General features: G+C 34.2%; 2 protein-coding genes and 1 long non-coding RNA gene across 5 annotated transcripts; 1 reads left to right on the forward strand and 2 right to left on the reverse strand.

Moving 5' to 3' along the window:
* Nucleotides 1-1,890: 1,890 nt before the first annotated feature.
* Nucleotides 1,891-10,831, reverse strand: LOC145074685 (uncharacterized). Of its 3 annotated transcripts, none has more exons than XR_013691994.1 (8): nucleotides 10,295-10,831; nucleotides 10,132-10,204; nucleotides 9,933-10,044; nucleotides 4,267-8,329; nucleotides 3,616-3,719; nucleotides 3,235-3,317; nucleotides 2,114-2,458; nucleotides 1,891-2,022 (listed from the first exon to the last, which is right to left on the reverse strand). It is a non-coding gene; the product is annotated as an uncharacterized LOC145074685 (long non-coding RNA). The 3 variants fall into 3 exon arrangements; XR_013691995.1 differs by lacking the exon at nucleotides 1,891-2,022 and having other exon boundaries at nucleotides 2,099-2,262; nucleotides 2,392-2,458; nucleotides 10,295-10,829; XR_013691993.1 differs by lacking the exons at nucleotides 1,891-2,022; nucleotides 2,114-2,458; nucleotides 3,235-3,317; nucleotides 3,616-3,719 and having other exon boundaries at nucleotides 8,155-8,329; nucleotides 10,295-10,813.
* LOC145074683 (transcription factor GTE4-like) lies at nucleotides 4,917-8,071 on the forward strand. Its single transcript, XM_079021014.1, has 5 exons — nucleotides 4,917-6,701; nucleotides 6,788-6,833; nucleotides 6,927-7,043; nucleotides 7,135-7,211; nucleotides 7,719-8,071. The coding sequence occupies exons 1-4, from the start codon at nucleotides 4,917-4,919 to the stop codon at nucleotides 7,182-7,184; spliced, it is 1,998 nt and encodes a 665-aa protein (XP_078877140.1). The 3' UTR covers nucleotides 7,185-7,211; nucleotides 7,719-8,071.
* A 5,184-nt stretch (nucleotides 10,832-16,015) lies between the features above and the next one.
* Nucleotides 16,016-18,863, reverse strand: IPT9 (isopentenyltransferase 9). Its single transcript, XM_079021167.1, has 11 exons — nucleotides 18,526-18,863; nucleotides 18,114-18,167; nucleotides 17,932-17,974; nucleotides 17,751-17,859; nucleotides 17,463-17,661; nucleotides 17,100-17,331; nucleotides 16,923-17,017; nucleotides 16,735-16,829; nucleotides 16,583-16,658; nucleotides 16,366-16,505; nucleotides 16,016-16,272 (listed from the first exon to the last, which is right to left on the reverse strand). Exons 1-11 carry the CDS (start codon nucleotides 18,805-18,807, stop codon nucleotides 16,179-16,181), a joined length of 1,419 nt encoding a protein of 472 aa, XP_078877293.1. The 5' UTR covers nucleotides 18,808-18,863; the 3' UTR covers nucleotides 16,016-16,178.
* Nucleotides 18,864-19,205: the final 342 nt, after the last annotated feature.

The raw sequence follows: 19,205 nt of genomic DNA on the forward strand, positions 1-19,205 counted from the left end.
ATGACAACCCTAAGCACTTGGCCAAGCCTGGACTGATTTGATTTGTTCAGTTAGTCGGTCTTCATAAATCGGAAATCGGGAAACAACACATGGACATAGAGAATGATTATAATCCATGTCTCATGTCCATACGATATCTAGAATGGAGGAATATATGATCCCTTATCTAAAGGATGCGTCAGAGTTCGACAACGGCTTTTAAGAGCTACGATTGCTAGTCAGGTTTTGGAGTGGTACTTCCAATGATAGTTATTAGACTTATAATTGGTATGTACTTGACCCGAGAGTAGCATGATCCATTTTAGGTTGCATTCACCAGAACAATATGATAGGATGGATATTTGAGAAAGAGGTTATTTGTGATTTATTAATATATTATAAGTATAATATATTAATTGTGAAATCATATTATTTAATTAGTATTGATCAATAATTAATTTGGAATTAATTTAGTGATCAAAAGAGACTGATTAAATTAATGGGGACTGATTATGTAAATCAATGATACATATGGTTTGGGCTATTGATCCATGATGGGCTAAGTTTATGTAAGAGTCCATGAAGAGGTAGTCTATATGGATTATGGATCATAAGCCTAAGTGTAAGAATTAGGGTTACATATGACTCTTGGATTCTACACTATATATATGTAACCCCTTGGCCTAAAATTGGTGACACTAGTGATCTTAAAGATACTATAGCCGATTTTGAGTGCCTCATTACCTCTTTCTCAAGTTCTCCAATTGTTGGTGGTGTTTTGTGGACCATTTAAGGCATCACACTTGAGGTGATAATTTCTTAAAGGCCAAATACAACAAGCTACAACAAATAGGTAATCTTCTTACTAGTTTTATGATTCAAATATCATATTGTATGCTAGTTGTAGGCTTTATGCTTTGGATAATTTTATTGCATGTATAACTAGAGAAAACTTAGATCCAAAGCATTAGGGTTGTATGTACACCATAAGAGTGTTATAGTGCTCAAAACCCATCACTTCCACCATAACAAGGTGGGATCCATGAAGGTGCTTACAACAAATTTCACCTTGCAGTCGTTTGCGCATGAGCTTATCTCAAATACGGATACAATCTTTTCAATCCAGCGCGTTACCTCGATTACCCCTCCATCTCAATAGAAACTTTTGGGTTTGCAATTAGAAAAGTTGTTATAGGAGCCAATTCGGGGATTTCCCTTGTTGTCGTTATGGGAACTGTTATTTACGTGTCCCGACCCCTCATGTCTATCGGCGTGGTACTTGGCTGCCACGATTGTTACCCTGAAAAACATTTATAATCATTTGGATAAGTATGAGGCTTAGTGAGTTCCCTAAAATACCATGTACCATAATACATATACATGTATACAAACAATGACTCACGATCTGCCAATAATATGTGTATCTTAGACTTACGACCCAACCATTTCGTCTTTGTCGTTCCGTCATCATCCTCTAACTAAATCTAATATCACAACAATTACGCACATAAAGACTGCACTGTAGACTCTACTAGAACAAACACATTTATACTTCCTACTATATTAGTTTCAAGTACATTTACACTTAAGCGCATAGAGATTATACTATCAACTTCACTCTACCAGTAATCTATCCTAACATACATGAGCATATATTATAACATAAAGTATAATGAGACAACTCACATTGACAATTATTCAGATGATTGACAGCTATCTGGATAACGCGCCTAATAAGTATTAACCTATAATACTATAACTTAATAATCCCTATGACAATCTGGTATTGAAAGCTAGATATTTCACTAATCCCAATAAATACCGAGAATTCTATCACATAATAGTTGGGAGGCAGGACCATTTCTGTAACGACGGAAATTTTAAAACAAGTTTTTAATTTCTAAAAATGTATTTTCATCCAAAACAAGGCATAAATATCCAACGTATCATGTCATAATACAAATCATATGAATCCCAAGATCATAAATCATCTATCAGTGTGTACAGATCACGCCGACGCCTTCCCACGGTCCTCACTAGTACCTGAAACACATACACGACAACTATAAGCATAAATGCTTAGTGAGTTCCCCCAAAATACAACTTACGCACATACGCCTTTCCAGGCCCTGACCTTCCGGTCCATGTGTCTCAGGGGACTTTCGTCCCTGCTGGGTAAACCTTCCGGTCCTACCCACGCCAACCCTTCGGTCCACATTACGATGCCTTCCGGCCCATAACATATTCGCCTTCCCGCCCATAACATAATGCCTTCCGGCCCACCTTAAACATATCATACATAGCACATATAACAATTAACTTATCACATATAACACATATGTCTCATATCATATCCGACCTTCCGGTCACACAATCAAACCCTTTCGGGTACAGTATAGTGAGAAGACTCACCTCGTGAATATCGATAGCTAGCAAATCCCGAAATCACTCGAGCTCGATCCTCCAAGCTACAATCTCCCTATAACATCATACATCTCTTATTAACACTTTTCATCTCTAAGGTTGACTATCCCTAAGAAGTCAACACATGTCAACTCTGGTCAACGGTCAACGGTCAACTTTGACCGGACTCGGCGAGTGCACAAGGGCAACTCGGCGAGTCTAGACGTTTTCACCAACTCTCTAGGATTCCCTTCTTACACGTCGAGTACTCCCCCTGACTCGACGAGTTCCACCTGGAAGAATCGCGGGGCCACCCCGACTCAACTCGCCGAGTCTCAAGAACAACTCTGCGAGTCCCAGCTCGACTCAGACCACTTGACCACCCTTCCCTAACTCGCCCTGACTCACTGAGTCAACCCATGACTCGACTGGACCACTCACTGGCCGATCCAAGGAAATCTTCAAGCTACTCGCTGAGTCTACTCATCGGACTCGGCGAGTACATGCCATGCAATCACTCAAACTCACTTTTAAGGTCAGATCTGTTCCATCAATTCATAGATCTGGCCTTCCTAGACTGATTCACCACGTAAAGCCCCAGACTTGGTATACATACAACCTCTATATGTCCATATATGAAGACTTATCAACAAATATCACAACTCAAGGTCATAACCTCCATTGATCTTCATAAAGCTTGATGAATGAGGCTCTTTGGACCGCTATGGATCCAGATCCAAAGCCTCATCACTAGCAAGGGACTATTTGGCCATCAAATCAACCCAACAAAGGCCACAAGAAACCCTAAATCCAAATATACTCCACAAAACAGAAGATGAGCCGAAATCATACCTTTAGATCGATGATCTAAGCTTCAAATCCACAGAATAGCAACCTCCTTTGCTTCCTCTTGGCTAGGACTTCCCTCTTCTTTGCTAAACAACACACAAAGGTCAAGAAATGCTTCCTTTCTCTCTCAAATCGCTAAAGCACTCTAGGGTTTCTCTCTATGGACTGCTGGGTACAATTGACGGCCATAAGGCCCCTTTAAATAGGTCCCAAACCCGAGAAATTAGGGTTTCATTAAACAGTGCGGACTCGCCGAGTCCATATCCTGGACTCGCCGAGTCCAGGCGAATCCCGCGTCCAGAATCGCGTCCCTACTCGGCGAGTCTGAGCTCCGACTCGCTGAGTCCCCTCTCAAAACACCAAAATCATAAACAATAAAGATACCTGGAAATCCGGGCTGTTACAATTTCGGCATATAGCCTTTCTAAAATCTAACAACCAAGTCAATGTAAACCTTTTAGACACCTCTCCCGTAAGTGGATCAATCACTATTATAAATAAAATTGTTGATAAATCTTATTGCAACAAAATTATAAATATAGTGACATAAATAAGAAAAAACACAGTATTAAAATCGCAATTTTGGTAAACATAATGATTTTATTGCAATTCGGGAAAAGTTGTTACCAGAAGAACAAACATAATCGATGGTCGATATTGCAACAAAATTATACATAAAATGATATAATTACAAAAGAAAAAACTCAATGTCAAATTCAAAATTTTATAATAATATACTGACTTTTTTACAAATTGCTCTAAAAAAATAGAAAATAACCGTATTAAATGTACAACACTCATTTCAATTTTAAGCAACGTTAACCATATTCACAACATAAAGGCCACATCTACATTTTTAAACATTTCAATTTTAAGTAACGTTAACCATATTCACAACATAAAGGGCCACATCTACATTTTTAAACAGATTTAGGCCGTATTTAAAAATATAACAAACCATATGGACCATTTTTGCTATTTTGTCTAAAATATAATAGAAAGTAATCAATTTTTATATAAAAAGCGGCAACTAACCGACATAGTCAAATAGGAATCGAAGCGCGTGTGATATAAAATAAGCAGCCACCACTACTCGCGCTTCATCAGTCAGAGAGAGAGAGAGAGAGAGAGAGAGAGAGAGCTCCGATCTACAACACTTCTGAATCGCCCCCAATTTGCAAACCCTAATTTTTATCTTTTTCAATTTTTAATTTTATCTTTTTTGAAAATTTCTTGATTTTATTATTATTTTTTAATTTTTAATTTTATTTTTTCCCCTCTTTCGTCACGGATCAGCATCGTCATACCACCGAAAAACCCTGATTCCGTGTGAATTTTGATCTCCGTTTTTCTCCGATTCGAAGCGTTCTTACCATCAGATCTGGTTTTAGGGTTCGATATCTGTGATTTTACGGTTCGATTTTGTTCGTAGGGTTCGATTATGTTTTCGTTCTGGGGTTTGATTTGTTGAATCTTTTAGGTTGTTCCAAACCCTAGCTTCGTCGAACCAATTCGATTTCTTCGTTTTCCTTCGAAGAAATCGGAGTTCTTCTGGTTGTTCTGATAAAGTTAGGGTTTTCTTTTACCTTTTTCCTTATTATTTTTTTTGAAAGAATAAAAGCTAGGGTTTATAAATTTTCGATTTTGTTAATTAGTTTTCTCAGAGAGTGAGTGTTCGTATATGTATGGCTTCAGGGACATTAGATGCGGATAAGATAAACAAAGAGAAGAGTAAGTGGGTCGAGGGCAATAAAGTCTATACCAGAAGACCTAAAAAGGGTAATAAAAACGCCGCCACCACCGTCGCCGTCTCCGCCGTTACATCTACCACCGCCACCCCAAGTTCTCCGGTTACCACCGCGACCCCCGCTTCTCCAATCACCAACGCAAACAACGACCAAACCCTAGCAACCGAAGACGCGAATTTTCAAAGGGAGCAAACGTTGAGACGGATATCGGAAACCTCAAATGATTCTTCCAGTCAAAATCCACGGCCTGAAGATGTTGCTATGGAAACCGTTGTTCCTAACGGAAATGGAATTGCAAGAAGACCTATTGTCACGTTGGTGGATGATCGTGTGAAGATTTATCTGGAAGCATCAACGCCCAAAAATGAAATTAAGGAGGTTAGGGCGAAGTTCAAAGCAGAATTGGATCGAGTTAGAAGTTTATTTCAAAAGCTTGAAGATAAAGAAGCTGAAATCACCGATTATTCAACCAATCTTGCTACTTCCGGCAATGATGAAACCTACACTCATTCACAGTATCCAGGTAATGTCCCAATAGATAGAAGAACACTTCTTAGAGTCAATTCAGAAATGGGTACAGATTACATGGACAGAAGAGCTTTATCAAGGGTTCATTCTGAAATAGGTCCTGATGTTATAGACAGAAGAGCCTTAATGAGAGTCAACTCTGAAATTGGTCCTTTATCAAATCAAGAAACAACACAAACAACGCGATTCAGACCACCTCTAAACATATCAATTCTTGATAACAGCCTTGGAACTGGTGAATTTGTTGAAAAAGAGAAAAGAACACCAAAGGCTAATCAATATTACAGAAATTCAGAATTCCTTCTTGGAAAAGATAGATTACCTCCTGAAACTAACAAGAGATCAAAATCAAACAATGGAAGAAAATACAACAGGGAATCGGATTACACCATTGGTTTAGAAAGACACAAGAATCAAGTGTTTAGAAATTGTAGCAATTTGCTTCAGAGGTTAATGAAGCATAAACATGGTTGGGTGTTTAATGAGCCTGTTAACGCGAAGCTTCTAGGACTCCATGATTACCATGACATCATCAAACACCCCATGGATTTTGGCACAATTAAGAGCCGATTAGCTCAAAACTTCTACAAAACACCCGGTGAATTTGCAGAAGATGTCAGACTCACATTTCATAATGCCATGACTTATAATCCTCAAGGGCAAGATGTCCATGTTATGGCTGAACAGTTATCAAATATCTTTGAAGAAAGATGGGAAGTGATTGAATCAGATTGGAGAAATGGAACAAGTTATGATACAAATTCAAGAAAGGTTCAAACTCAGGTTAATAATTTTCCACATGCCCCTATGAGTCTACCTTTCTTGAATAGACAAAAACCTTCCAATCTTGCCCCTGTGAGTAGGACACCAGTACCCAAGAAACCTAAAGCCAAGGATTTAAACAAGAGGAACATGACATATGAAGAGAAGCAAAAGCTGAGTGCAAATCTTCAGAGTTTACCTTCTGAAAAGCTTGACAATATTGTTCAGATTATCAAGAAGAGTAATACTTCACTTTCACAACATGATGATGAGATTGAAGTTGATATCGATAGTGTTGATATTGAAACTTTATGGGAGCTTGATAGATTTGTTACAAATTATAAGAAGAGTTTGAGTAAACACAGAAGGAAAGCTGAACTTGCTCAACAGGCAAGATCTTTAGGTGGAAATGTTAATCGGACCATGGTACAAGTATGAATCATTCCCCCTTTTTTTTTTCTTTAAACGTTTTTTTCTTTAAAAAAATTAATGTTTTTGATTTTATTATGTTATTGCAGAATCCAACAAAATCTATCCCGGAAGGACTAAAGGATAAGAAAGCAGGTAACTTTAAAGATTTTTTTTTTTTTTTTTTTTTTTGATTTTTAATTATTGATATGCATGTGCTAATGGAATATAATTTGGTTTAATAAGCAGATGAGAAAAATGTTGGTAATAGTCCTCCTACAAATCAAGGAGATGTTAATGGGGATAATGTGAGTAGGTCTAGTAGTTCAAGCAGTTCAAGCAGTGATTCTGGATCATCTTCAAGTGGTAATTTACTATTTTACCCTTTGTTGGGATGCTCTTTATATTATAGACTTGTGTTGAATTGAAATGTTTTAATTTTTTCTTTTTGATGTAGATTCAGACAGTGACAGCTCATCTGCAGATGGATCGGATGCGGGGCGTTGACCTAGGAGTTGACTGGAGCAGATTAAGGTAGCCTAAGCTTATAAATTCCGTGCTTTTTAATTAACATATATGCTAATTTTTTACTAGCTCATTAATTGAAATCAATACAAAATTTGCATGCTATTATTTGTTTTTAAAAAGCTAAAATGGTAAACATGTAAGGTTTTATATAACAACTGTTTACCAGTTTGAAATTTGATCAACCTTGTTAAAATGTTTTAACTTGTGTTGAAAGTAGATTGTGAATTGCAGCATCTAAAATAAAGGATCTGAAGATAAACTAAGATTGCTGCTCATTCTCTTGTTTACTCTTAAAAGAGTATTATATATTCTTATCTTTTATTGGATGTACGTGGTGAATAAATCTAATGACTAATGAGGATGTTGCATTTTAGAAATGTCATCATTTTTTAGCCCTTTTGAGTTGTTTTTCTTCGAATAAATAAAATAGTAATGTCATTCAACTACACAGATTGGTTAAGGTACACTTTTGAAAGTAAAATGCCCTAATTTCTCTCTTTCCTTATTTTGCAGATTATCCTTCAACTTTGTGAAATTTGGAAAAATGCTTTTCATATGCGTGATATGAAAAGAAAAAATTAGGATTTGTATGAATTAGATTTTTGTTAGAATATGGTGTAGCAAAAGTAGGTTGCTAAAAATTGCTACCAGTGTTAGTTTAGGTTTTTGATATTATTGACCAAATCCAAATCCAAATCCAAATCCAAATCCAAATCCGCTGGATTGTTTTCATCATAAGTTGTGGGTGAGTGGTGTTTGATTCTTTGTAATAATAATAGTTATGTGACATCTGCCAAATTAAAAACATAGGTGTAGTAGGCATGTATGTACATACACTTGTTTGTTTTGTTTTTTGTATTTTTCAACTTTACCCTTTAACCATATATATATATATATATATATATATATATATATATATATATACACACACACACATACACACGTCAAATGCTGTCAAATGTTGTACAACCTGTTTGCTTTATCTTCATGTCAATCTTGGTTTTGAAAGAAAGGATTCTATTTCTATTGAAATGTGATTATTGGAAGAAGTGCTTTTCTTTGTTTGTCATAGTTTGAAAGTGAGCCAACTAGCACTTCTCCACACCATTTTTCCCTGGTCTCACCTGCATGCAAACATTATTTATTGATTATTAATTAATTTTTACATAAAACTAACCTACAACCTATTTATGATAGTTGATTCGTACATAACAATTTGTGCATTAAACTATTGTATTGTATCACCATAATTGAAAAACTTTTAAAACAAGTAAGAATGATCAAAATCGTATCCATATTAAATTACTTGGCTCGAGCAATTATAAAAATCGGTATGGGGTGTTTAGTATTTTGTTAAATAATAAATTTATTGGCATAATGATATGCTAGATTGGTGGTATTCTAGCTACAAAAAGTACGAATTACCATGTATTTCTCCTAGGATACCATTTTAGGTAACATGTTTGTGGGGTTTTAAGAATGAAATAGTGTTTTATGTATGTCTAGGAACGTTTTAAGGTAATGATACATGAATAAAGATCTAGGTTTAGATTGTCGTTAAAAACCCAAAGTGAGAAAGAATATCATATAAAGGTATGCATCTACTTATGATGTACGTATAGATCTTTAAGTGATAAAGGGATCACAAGTAAATTTCTTATAAGAATTCAAGTATATGAATTATGATAGCACCATTTACTTAATATAAAGTAGGTGGTCTCTAGGGTTTCTTAACTCGATTTTGCATACCAAATTCTTAAAACCCTAATTCTCTATATATACTCGAGATTGAGATTTCGGAAACTAACCCTAATTCAATATCTTGATTACCAAGTCACTAGAGTTTTAGGAAACTAATTAATAATAATAAAAAAAATAACAACGGTTAATTCATGAAGCAATGTGTTTATTTGCAGTATATTGTTATATGTTACACTTTATTCCCAATAGGCTAAAGGCCTAACACTTTTTCTAAATGAATATGTATTTCAGATAACTAGAGGATAGGCTCAAGTGAGAGACATTTTGGAGTATCCAATTTAGAGATACAAATGAAGAGTCGAAAGATAGTTGTATCTATGGATGAAGTTAAGATAGATCATAGATATAGCGCGATATATCTATTTTCACGTTTTGATGAATTTAGTAACACCATCCGATGTTATGACTTGTGCAATTACTTTTATGGTTATGGTTGTATGGAATTTTTTTGTTAAAGTGTTACACAAGATCCCGAAAAATCCCTAATCCTTAACCCTAATGATCTTATATATACTCGATGTTTCCTAAATTAACCCTAATTCAATAGTTTGGTTACCAAATACCAAGCCACTACAATTTTAGGAAACTAATTAATAGTAATACAATGAACTATTTGCATTATATACTATATGTTACACTTTATTCTCAATCAACTAAAGGGCTAACACTTTTTCTTAATGAATTTGTATTCAATATAACTAGAGAATCGATAGTAATGAAGACACATAATATAGCATGTCATTAAGGATATATTTTTGTATCTATGGATTAATGTTGGAGGCTTAGTTTTATACTTTATTACTAGTTGATAGTCATTTTTTATTCATATCACTTGTTATTTATTACTTAGTTTATCGATAAGGATTACGGATTAGGGTTAGTTTAGGAAACCTCAGAGTATATATAGATCATTAGGGTTGGGGATTAACTAAACAAAAGCAAGTGGAAATATGAGTAAAAACTTACGCCATTGACAATGTAGCAGAACCCTTTCACAGCTTCTGTTCCACCATCTTGTGTTTCGTTTTGTAAGAGCAGTTATCTCTTCATGTGATAAACTATTTGCTTGAAGTGTAGCCTTCATTCAAAAACACCAATCAGATAAATTAATTGTGCAAAGTACGCAAATAAGTAACATAGAATAGAAAGCAGGTAATACTAATACCTGAGAAAACAATGAGCTCATAAGCAATTGGCACAGTGGAGTTCACAGGGTTGCTGATCTAATGCACAAATGCCTGAAGAAAAGAACATTCAGATAACCAGAAACAGAATCATGAAAAGTTGAATGTGTAAACATATGTTTGAAAATGGTGATGGATACTCACATGAGGACAGTATTTGGCAATTGCAGTGTAACCAACCACCTCTATATAACAAAAACATCACACGAACAGATCACGCTTAATTAATTAAACTACAACGACGAAGAGAAGAATCACTATACGACAGATCGGAACCCTAGAAGTGATCATCCGAAGAAATGAACACCGGTAAGATTGAAAGGAATGATTAAGTTGTGATGAACCTCAGATCTGGTGTTGACATGGCTGACAATCTGACATCTACGACGGAGTGCCAGCTATGTCGTATAGAGAAAGGGTAGATACGAGAGGGTTTAACTGCAAGCGGCTGTCCAATACCGCCGGCTGCTCCCAAGACGGCGACTTTACGCTCCAGAGCACACTCCGAGGTGTAACCCCGGCGGAGTAAAGAAGAAGAGGCAGAATTCTTGAGGATGGATCTGGACATTGCAGACTTCATTGTTTTCTCCTACCTGCTGTTTCTAGAGTGATCAAGCGACAGAGAAGTTAATGGTTAACAGGCAAAAGCTAAAAGTGACTAATTACTTCAACGATTGTAATTTGTAATTGAAAATTTGAAAAGGGATGATGATTAGGAGGATAATCAACTTTTTTGACTTAGTAAAAAAATAGTATTAATCTTTCTTGTTGTGTATGTATTATAAATAAACTTAGGTCAATGTTCAAGTATTACCAACACATTTAGGTTATTTTGTCTATGTATTACCAATAATCTTAGATTGGTGTCCACGTAATAATCTAATCTTTGGTCACCCACAATAATAAATTTATCCGATAATTTTACAAATTAGAAAAAAATAAATGCTTATGTGGATATTACATGGTTATTATAAAGATTATCCCTCCATTGAATGAGATTACACACCATTACAAATCAGAGTTCGAGTAGTTTTTCTCAAACACAAACAATCACACAACAATCAAAGCTTCTTACAAAGAAATTGTTTATGACATGTTCGTCTAGTGTAGAAGAAATCGACAACGGTAGGTTCCTAACTGTGGATATTCACTACAAAGGACTCTTTGTTCTGAAACCAATAGTATACTTCGACCTTCTTAAAGCTTTTGTTAGGGATGTTGATTTTAGCACCACATTTTTGAAGAAGTTCATATATTTACTTTAAAATTTGACTAACGAGAATCATGATGACACTTACTATTGTCTTGGACAAAGGTCATTGAAAGATGGGTCGAGAGGACTGAGAGATAATGATGATATGTTGGGTTTCTTAATGTTGGGCATGATAATGAAGGAAGGGTAAGTGTATACACATTAATCACCACAATGAACCCATACTTGAGTGGACTAGGAAGATAAAGCAAAAGACATGAAAAAAGTGATAACTTTGATAATGATATGTATTCATTTATGCCTAATTACTTATATGTTGATCACGAAACATATGATGAGTATACCATTTGAAGAAGTCTCTTGATCCGTTTTGAGCCACATAATTGTTATTCTTAGATATGATGTATATGATATCGGTGATGAAGTAAATGAGGGTGCATAAGTCTATGTGTTCCCCATTCATGATCCAAAATGATAAATGGGATACAATGGGGATACAATGGTACCTATCATTGGCATGAGATTATGTAACTTTAAAGAACTTAAGTAATTGTTTAGCATTTTTGTTGTTTATAATGGGTTTAACTTATGGTACGAAAAAATGATTCAATTAGGATATTCACCCGATGTTATAAAAATGACAATAACTCAACATGTCCTTTTAGATTACGACCTTACGGGCTACTCAAATGAGTAAGGAAATATCTTTCCATATCAAGTTCTTAATTAATGAGCATGATTGTGCTAGGACATTCATAATTGGTTCAATTGTAACTTATTCTTGGATAAAAAAACACTTTATAAATGAAATAATCGAAAATCCCAAGATAAGCTACAGAAAAATAAGGGTTGAAGTTACCAAAAACAATCATCTTCAATGGTGGTATTGACCGGTATAGAATTAAAGTATGAATTGAATGAGATAGGGGGCAATTTGATGGCATATTATGAAAAGTTGTGGAGTTATGGTGAGCCATATCGCTCCTCTTATTAGTGACGAAAATCCTTATCCTTGTCGCCATCGCCATCGTCATTGCTTCCATCTCCCATCAGCCATTGTTGCCAGCGCCATCAACAATGCTCCATCATCGTCATTGCCATCGCTTCCTTCTTCCATCGACATCCTCAAAATTGTTGGTAATCAAATCGATTTCTCCAAATCGGAAAAAGAATTAGTAATCAAATTATCTCCAAATCGTTTTGCTATATAAATTAGGGTTGAATCAATTGTATATATACCTTCTTTTGACACTTTTAGTTGATTATAATGGTTAAAATTAAGCTATATACACTTTTGTAGGTCTGAATTGAGGATGTTTGGCATCTTGTTTTTGTTTTCTGTTATCTGTTATCTTTGGGACTATCTAGTAGTCATTTGACATGTTTTCAGATGTTATGCGTTTTATAGATACAAACATGCTTTCTGGTTATGTCCAAAAGAATCCATAATCAGGTTCTTGCGATTTTGGACGCCAAAACAGTTGGTGTTGATCAGTTTGGTAGTTCATGCTCAAATATTTGTTAGTTTTCATTAAAGTTCTTGCAATTTTGAATGCCAAAACAGTTGGTACTTCGTAGGTTAAAATATGTGATTTTTGAATAGATTGTTGAAACTCACCAATGATTAGATCAAGATTCATAAGAGTTGCATTTGTTTTGTGATTTTTTTTACACAATCATGTTTATTCTATACGCTGAATTTAGGTTGTTTGATTATCTTTTTACACAATTGTGTTTATTCAGCAAGGTAAAATGGTCATTTTTCATCGGTCAGCACATTCAGTCAGATGTATAATCAAACATCATGGTTTCTTACACAGTCGGTGTGACATCCCAAAATTTAGGTCTAAAACTGTAGACAGTCAGTTCACTGCAAAACTCTTTGTAATTTGACCTATTGAGCTTAAATGCATATTTTGAAAAATATATAGTCTCATTACAACTATTATAAGATACCAAATGGTATCTTACTTCCATTTGTGGAAAATCTCAAACGAATCATAAAGCACAAACTGCAACCCTAGTTAATACGTCTGAAAAACTAAAAATTCGTATTAAGCAGTTATGAGCAAAAACACACATTTTAATCTCATAGTACATGTTCCCCTGTTTTCAAAAATATAAAAACAATACGTCCAAGACGGAGTTCGTATGCAAAAGATACGACAATTATAAGAATACACCAGTAAATACTAATTTTCTTTAAACTGCTAAAACTGAATCGATCCGTTGAGGTAGTTGCACACCTCAGATAGAAATTCCAAGAGCGTTTTTTGGACTCAAACTATGGTCTAATATTTAATTCCATACTCGAAATATTTTTAGCAAAAATATTTGCAAGTCGAAAAATCGGATGTTTCAGGTCAATTAGACGCATAACTTTAAACGCGATTTCCTAGAATTCTACAACTCGAAAAATTAATCCGTTCGAATTTTTGGAATACTTGAACTCTACTCTATCATACGACACTTTCGAAAAAAAAATATTACACTTTGGGAACTTGGCACACAAACAGGTTCGGGCCAAGACGATTGGAGGCCCGGGGCAAAATAAAAAATGGGGCCCTTCGAAAATTTTATGTATTCGTATATTACACTGTTTTATACATATAATAACAATACATTTAAATTCGTACACCATAGGATGGGAAAAACTAAAAGTACAATGCTATTAGAAGTACAAAAATATTAAAGTCTCTGTACACAAGTTGTTGCCCTCCAACTGAAGTAGATTTATCATCGACAAAAAGTTGTTAGGTGAATTGCTTAAATCAAGAGTACCTATTGTTGTTAATAACCTAGAAGTAGTTGAAAAAACTATACAACAATAGAAAATTCTATACACATCAAAGACATAGAAATCGAAATAGAAATAAAAAGAGTAACATTTCATAAATCAAAATTAAGAATATTAACGTTACAAATCAAAATTAAGCAATGGAGTTCAAGAACTGTCTCTAACTCAAAAATATTAACATTCGATTATGTCTCTAACTTGAACAAGCTCATAAAAATCGAATTTCAAAAAAATTAAGAAATTTCAAGAACAATAGAACATGCAGAGATTCATAGTCAGATTATCATAAATCAATTTTACCTCTAACAATCAATTCTGAAAGATTGAACCTTTAAATTTCTAGCAATTAAGAAAGAAATTCAATTAAGGCAGTGACTGGAACTCTCGATTCAAGTCTCTAGGCCAAATTCCTAAAATAAATCAAATAACTTGATTAACTTCCCATTGGTGCTATATCAAAAAAAGGAAATCGACAAAAAGAAGGGAAACAATAGAGTTTCCCGTTTTTTGAAATCGTGAAAAGAACTAGACATAATCAGTCTCTCAATTCTAAAATAACATTCGATTCACTAATGGTTGCTGTGGACGAATTCAGAAAATCAGAAAAGAATGAAAGAAATCGATTAATTTGAAATTTTGAATAAGAAATAGAAGAATGATTGTTAACTCTTGCTTTTGGAGAAGATGTCATTTGGATTTTCCATGGCAATGTTTGGATTTTCCACAGAAATCTAACTGTTGAAGAGTTACAACGCCGTGGAATTCAGATGCATGCCGAGTAAGTCTCGTTCTCTCCCACGCTCCATATTTTGGATTAGTTCATGATCAGAGTATTGGGGGTTGAAGTAGTCCAACAAGCTAAAAAGTAATGGGCTGTTAATATATATATCCAAAATAACAAGTTAAAAATCGGGGCCCTTTGGCATTTGGGGGTCCAGGGCAGTTACCTAGTTTGCCCAGGCCCATGGGCCGGTCCTGCACACAAACCTAGGTGTGTTTTTGGGACTTTTTGAGAGTGTGACATCACCATGGTCCACCACCCTTGTAAGAGTTGATAAAAAATAAGTCAACCCTTGGATTTCCTTCCTCCCCACTGTTGGATCTATATGTCTAAGAATCATTATAAAGTGATATTGCTAATAATATATGATTCTATAGTGTCACACATTTATCAAGTTGACACATTTTGTATATTTATTTACCAAATATTTTACTAAGAGCTTTAATTTACCAAATATTTTCGATGTTTAGGAAAACAAATAAGGAAAGAATATCATACCATGAGCATAGACAATATGCTATGCACATCTATACCATCTTTAAGAAAAAAAAAACATATAAATACTAAATATGTGAAGCTTTTTGGACTGTTACACATGCATTCACTATGATCACTTGATTGAGGACTTTCACGTGTTTGGATGTATAGCTTATGTTCATGATGGTATTGAGAAACATGATAAGTTTGGTACCCAAAAAAAGTCAAACTTACTGATTTTTTTTATTATTATTATTTTAATCATCTCATCAACGTGTTGATTTAATACCACCATTCAAAACCATTTACAAAGCATATTAGTTAAAATCAGAAAAGATAATGATCATTGTTACATATTTTTCTGAATGTATTTCATTGAATTTTAACTGATATACATTGCCAATGGCTAAGTATTATTGTATTTTTGTTGATTTTTAAGTAATATATTTTACAAATGGTTTAAAACTATCATATTAAATCAGACTATTAATACGATAATTCAATCAAATAAAAAAAAGTCACAATATTTTGAAATGGTCCCAATATAGTCCTTAAGTTTGTATTTCATTGCACATATGGTCCCTGACCCATATAAAATGACTTCAAAACTTAGGATTTTGGATTGAACTTATGTTTTTTAGTAAAACATAAGAACCAAATTATTAATTTACTCTAATTCTTAATAAACATATCAATCATTCATAATTTAATAATACTCATTCAAATATTACAATTTTCCAAAAAGATAATCGCTCACAGGCTAATTCGCAATCAATTCGGTCTTTCGACTTTGACTTTGACTTTGACTTATCCAGTTTAAAACATCTGAACAATCCTCTTGGTTGATGAAAACCCTGTATTATATGTTTAATGTCAATTTATTTATTTTAAAAAAAAATAGTAAAATGATTTTTTTTTCTTTTACTAAAAGATAGAAAAATGCAAACCCTCTTTCAGTTCGATAGGTTTTTAGTTGTGAGATTTCTCGTCGATCTGACATGTCTTTTTTCATTGCAAGTGATTTAGGGACTATCAATTTCTTGGTTTCATCATGGTATGAATTATATATAAAATTAAGTACTTCTTCCTGAAATTAAATTGAATTTTGAGATTAAAATATTGGAAAAAAAATAAAGAAAAAAAAATTTAGAAGATGAGTCATACGAGGGGTCTTGATGCATCAATCCAATGATATATCGGCTCATTGCGAAACCATGTTAATTGTCGTTTTGCAAAATTCCTTACAAAAAAAAAAGGAATAAAAAAATAAGGAATGTTAATTAAAAAATATTTAAAAAAAAAAATGAAGGAATCACCTTGATGCTTTTTGAAATTCAGATAAAAACGCATAAAATTCACGTGTTGAACTTCTACCCCCTTGTTCTTCACACTTTAAGAGGTATTCCATAGCCTACAATTTCCCATTAAATAAAAAAATAAAGGAAAAAACCAAAAATAATTAAAAAAAGAAAATAATAACCACATATAATATTAAATTAAATACCTGTCTATAACCTATTGCTCGTGTAGCTGAATTTGAATTTGGTTCAAGACCCAAATCAAGAAGCCATTTTGCCTCAGATAAAATTCCATTTCCTCCTAATTATATAACATAAAAAAAAAAGGAAAAAAAAAATCTTTATTCTTTAACAAACCCAAAAGCTATAAAAATATAACTCACCTGAAATCATATCTTCACACCTAAAGTCAATTGACCTATAAAGATCTGTTCTTGATGTTGAAAGAAAAAAACAAATGAACTCATAATCCAAATCCTTTTCCTTTTCCTTTTCTTTTTCATCCAAATTAGTAGAAATGTCAAGGTCAAGGTCAAGATTCGTTGACTTTGACCCCTTTTGTCCCTTGAAAGAATCATAAGGTACTGGAAATGCTGATGGAGGTAACCCTGTAGACTACAATATAAAACAATTTACTATAATTTTAACTCATAATAACAACTTATTTATATTTTATACCAATATGTAACTCATAAGATTCATTATCTGCAATTTGCTCATTGATGAACATTAAAAGTTAAACTGACCTTAATGATTTCAAGCTTACGATGTAATCGATACCAATCATTGGAAGGTAAAGATTCAGCAGTTGGATCACCTGATTTAGCAACAAATTTTACAGCAGAATCCCAATCATAGTTTTTCACAAAATCAGAAAGCAAAGATTGCACTTCTAAAGTAATCTCTGGAGTTGCCTTTGGGACATCTGGTTTCCCATATATAAACCTTTCACATGATTAAACAAGTCTTTAGAAAAAAAAAAAAAAAAAGAGTATTAACAGATATGAAAAAGGTTTATATGTATTAGAATATACCATCTTAAGTATAATCCAGTTCCTCCAGTAACTATTGGGACATGACCTCTATTAAGAATATCTTTTGTAGCTTGTCTTCCATCATCATAGAAGTTTCCAGCAGAATAATCTGGTTGAAAGAGATAAAGATGGTTAGTTTGTAGACTGAAACAATGGTTTACAGCATTTAAGGGATAAATACCTTCAGCAGGGTGTAATATGTCAATTAAGTGATGTGGCACTTCCTGCAAAAAATCATAACAGTTGAATATTTGTGAACTATGAAAGTGTTGATGCAAAGCTACAAAGGAAAACTATGATGCCAGATGTATGCGTTTGAAGATAAGGATTGTGATTTGTGAATGTGTTTCAACTCAATGTTACCTGTCTTTCACTTGTAGAAGGTTTTGCAGATCCAACATCAAGACCTTGATAGACCTGGCATGAGGAAGAACATCACAAGTGATTACGAAATTGACCAATTGAGTGTAGATTTCAACGTCCTTATACTCAATTCGACGATGAATGAACACCGATTTAAGTTTGGATCATGTTATACAGTACACAGTATCAAGTTCGTATATGTCATCATTGATTCGGAGAGCATAAGTTCAACCCTATTTGTAATTCTGAAATCACTTCGCAGCTGAAACTAAGATTTTTCTACCATTTTTCTCATCAAATACTCATTTTCCTTAAGCAAATCCAGTGAACAGAAAGGATTGACGATTGAGAAGGATTGATACAATAATAAACTTCGAAAGTCGGAATTAGATAGAGCTAATTCTGTACATACCTGGACAGAGTCTGCGCTAATTATCTCGCCATTAAGCTTTTTAGCGAGCTCTAGTGCGAGCCGGCTTTTTCCGGCGCCGGTAGGACCAGATATAACAATGACTTTCTCCTTCTTCGGCTTTGCGGAGGCAGAGCACTGGAAGGTACTAAACAGCCGTCTCCGGCAGCACTGGCGACGGTGGACGAGGAAGGAGAGGGCGGAAGGAGAGAAGAGAGATGTCTCCGCCGGTGCATACGATAGCCGGAGGTAACTCATGGTAAACCTTCCGATAACGGTATTCATTCGCCGATACTTCCGCCGTCGTTACATTAGCAATGTGTATTTGAAGAAACGCGAATTAGATAAAGGATACTCAATTCTAGAAAATATACTTTTACATATTTACAGTATATTAGTTTTTACTTTTTTTTTGTTTACTTTGGTTGCTGTTTTGTAAACAGAATGTATTATTTTCTTTTCAATTTAATGCACGGAAGAAGATACGAAGATTAATGGTGCCGGAAGATATATAAGAAAATTTTCCTCACTAATTTCAATGATGCAAACGTTTTCTTTCACAACGATTTAGTCGATTCTTCCTTCTACAACCTCGAATCCATATACAATTTCTCTTCTCATGTCTCTATGCGCAAACAATTCATAATCTTATCTCTTTGATTCCTCATTGTGTAACCTCGAAT

This window comes from Lactuca serriola, chromosome 9 (assembly GCF_051521515.1).
Source record: "Lactuca serriola cultivar US96UC23 chromosome 9, Lser_US96UC23_V15, whole genome shotgun sequence".
NCBI classification, from domain to species: domain Eukaryota; kingdom Viridiplantae; phylum Streptophyta; class Magnoliopsida; order Asterales; family Asteraceae; genus Lactuca; species Lactuca serriola.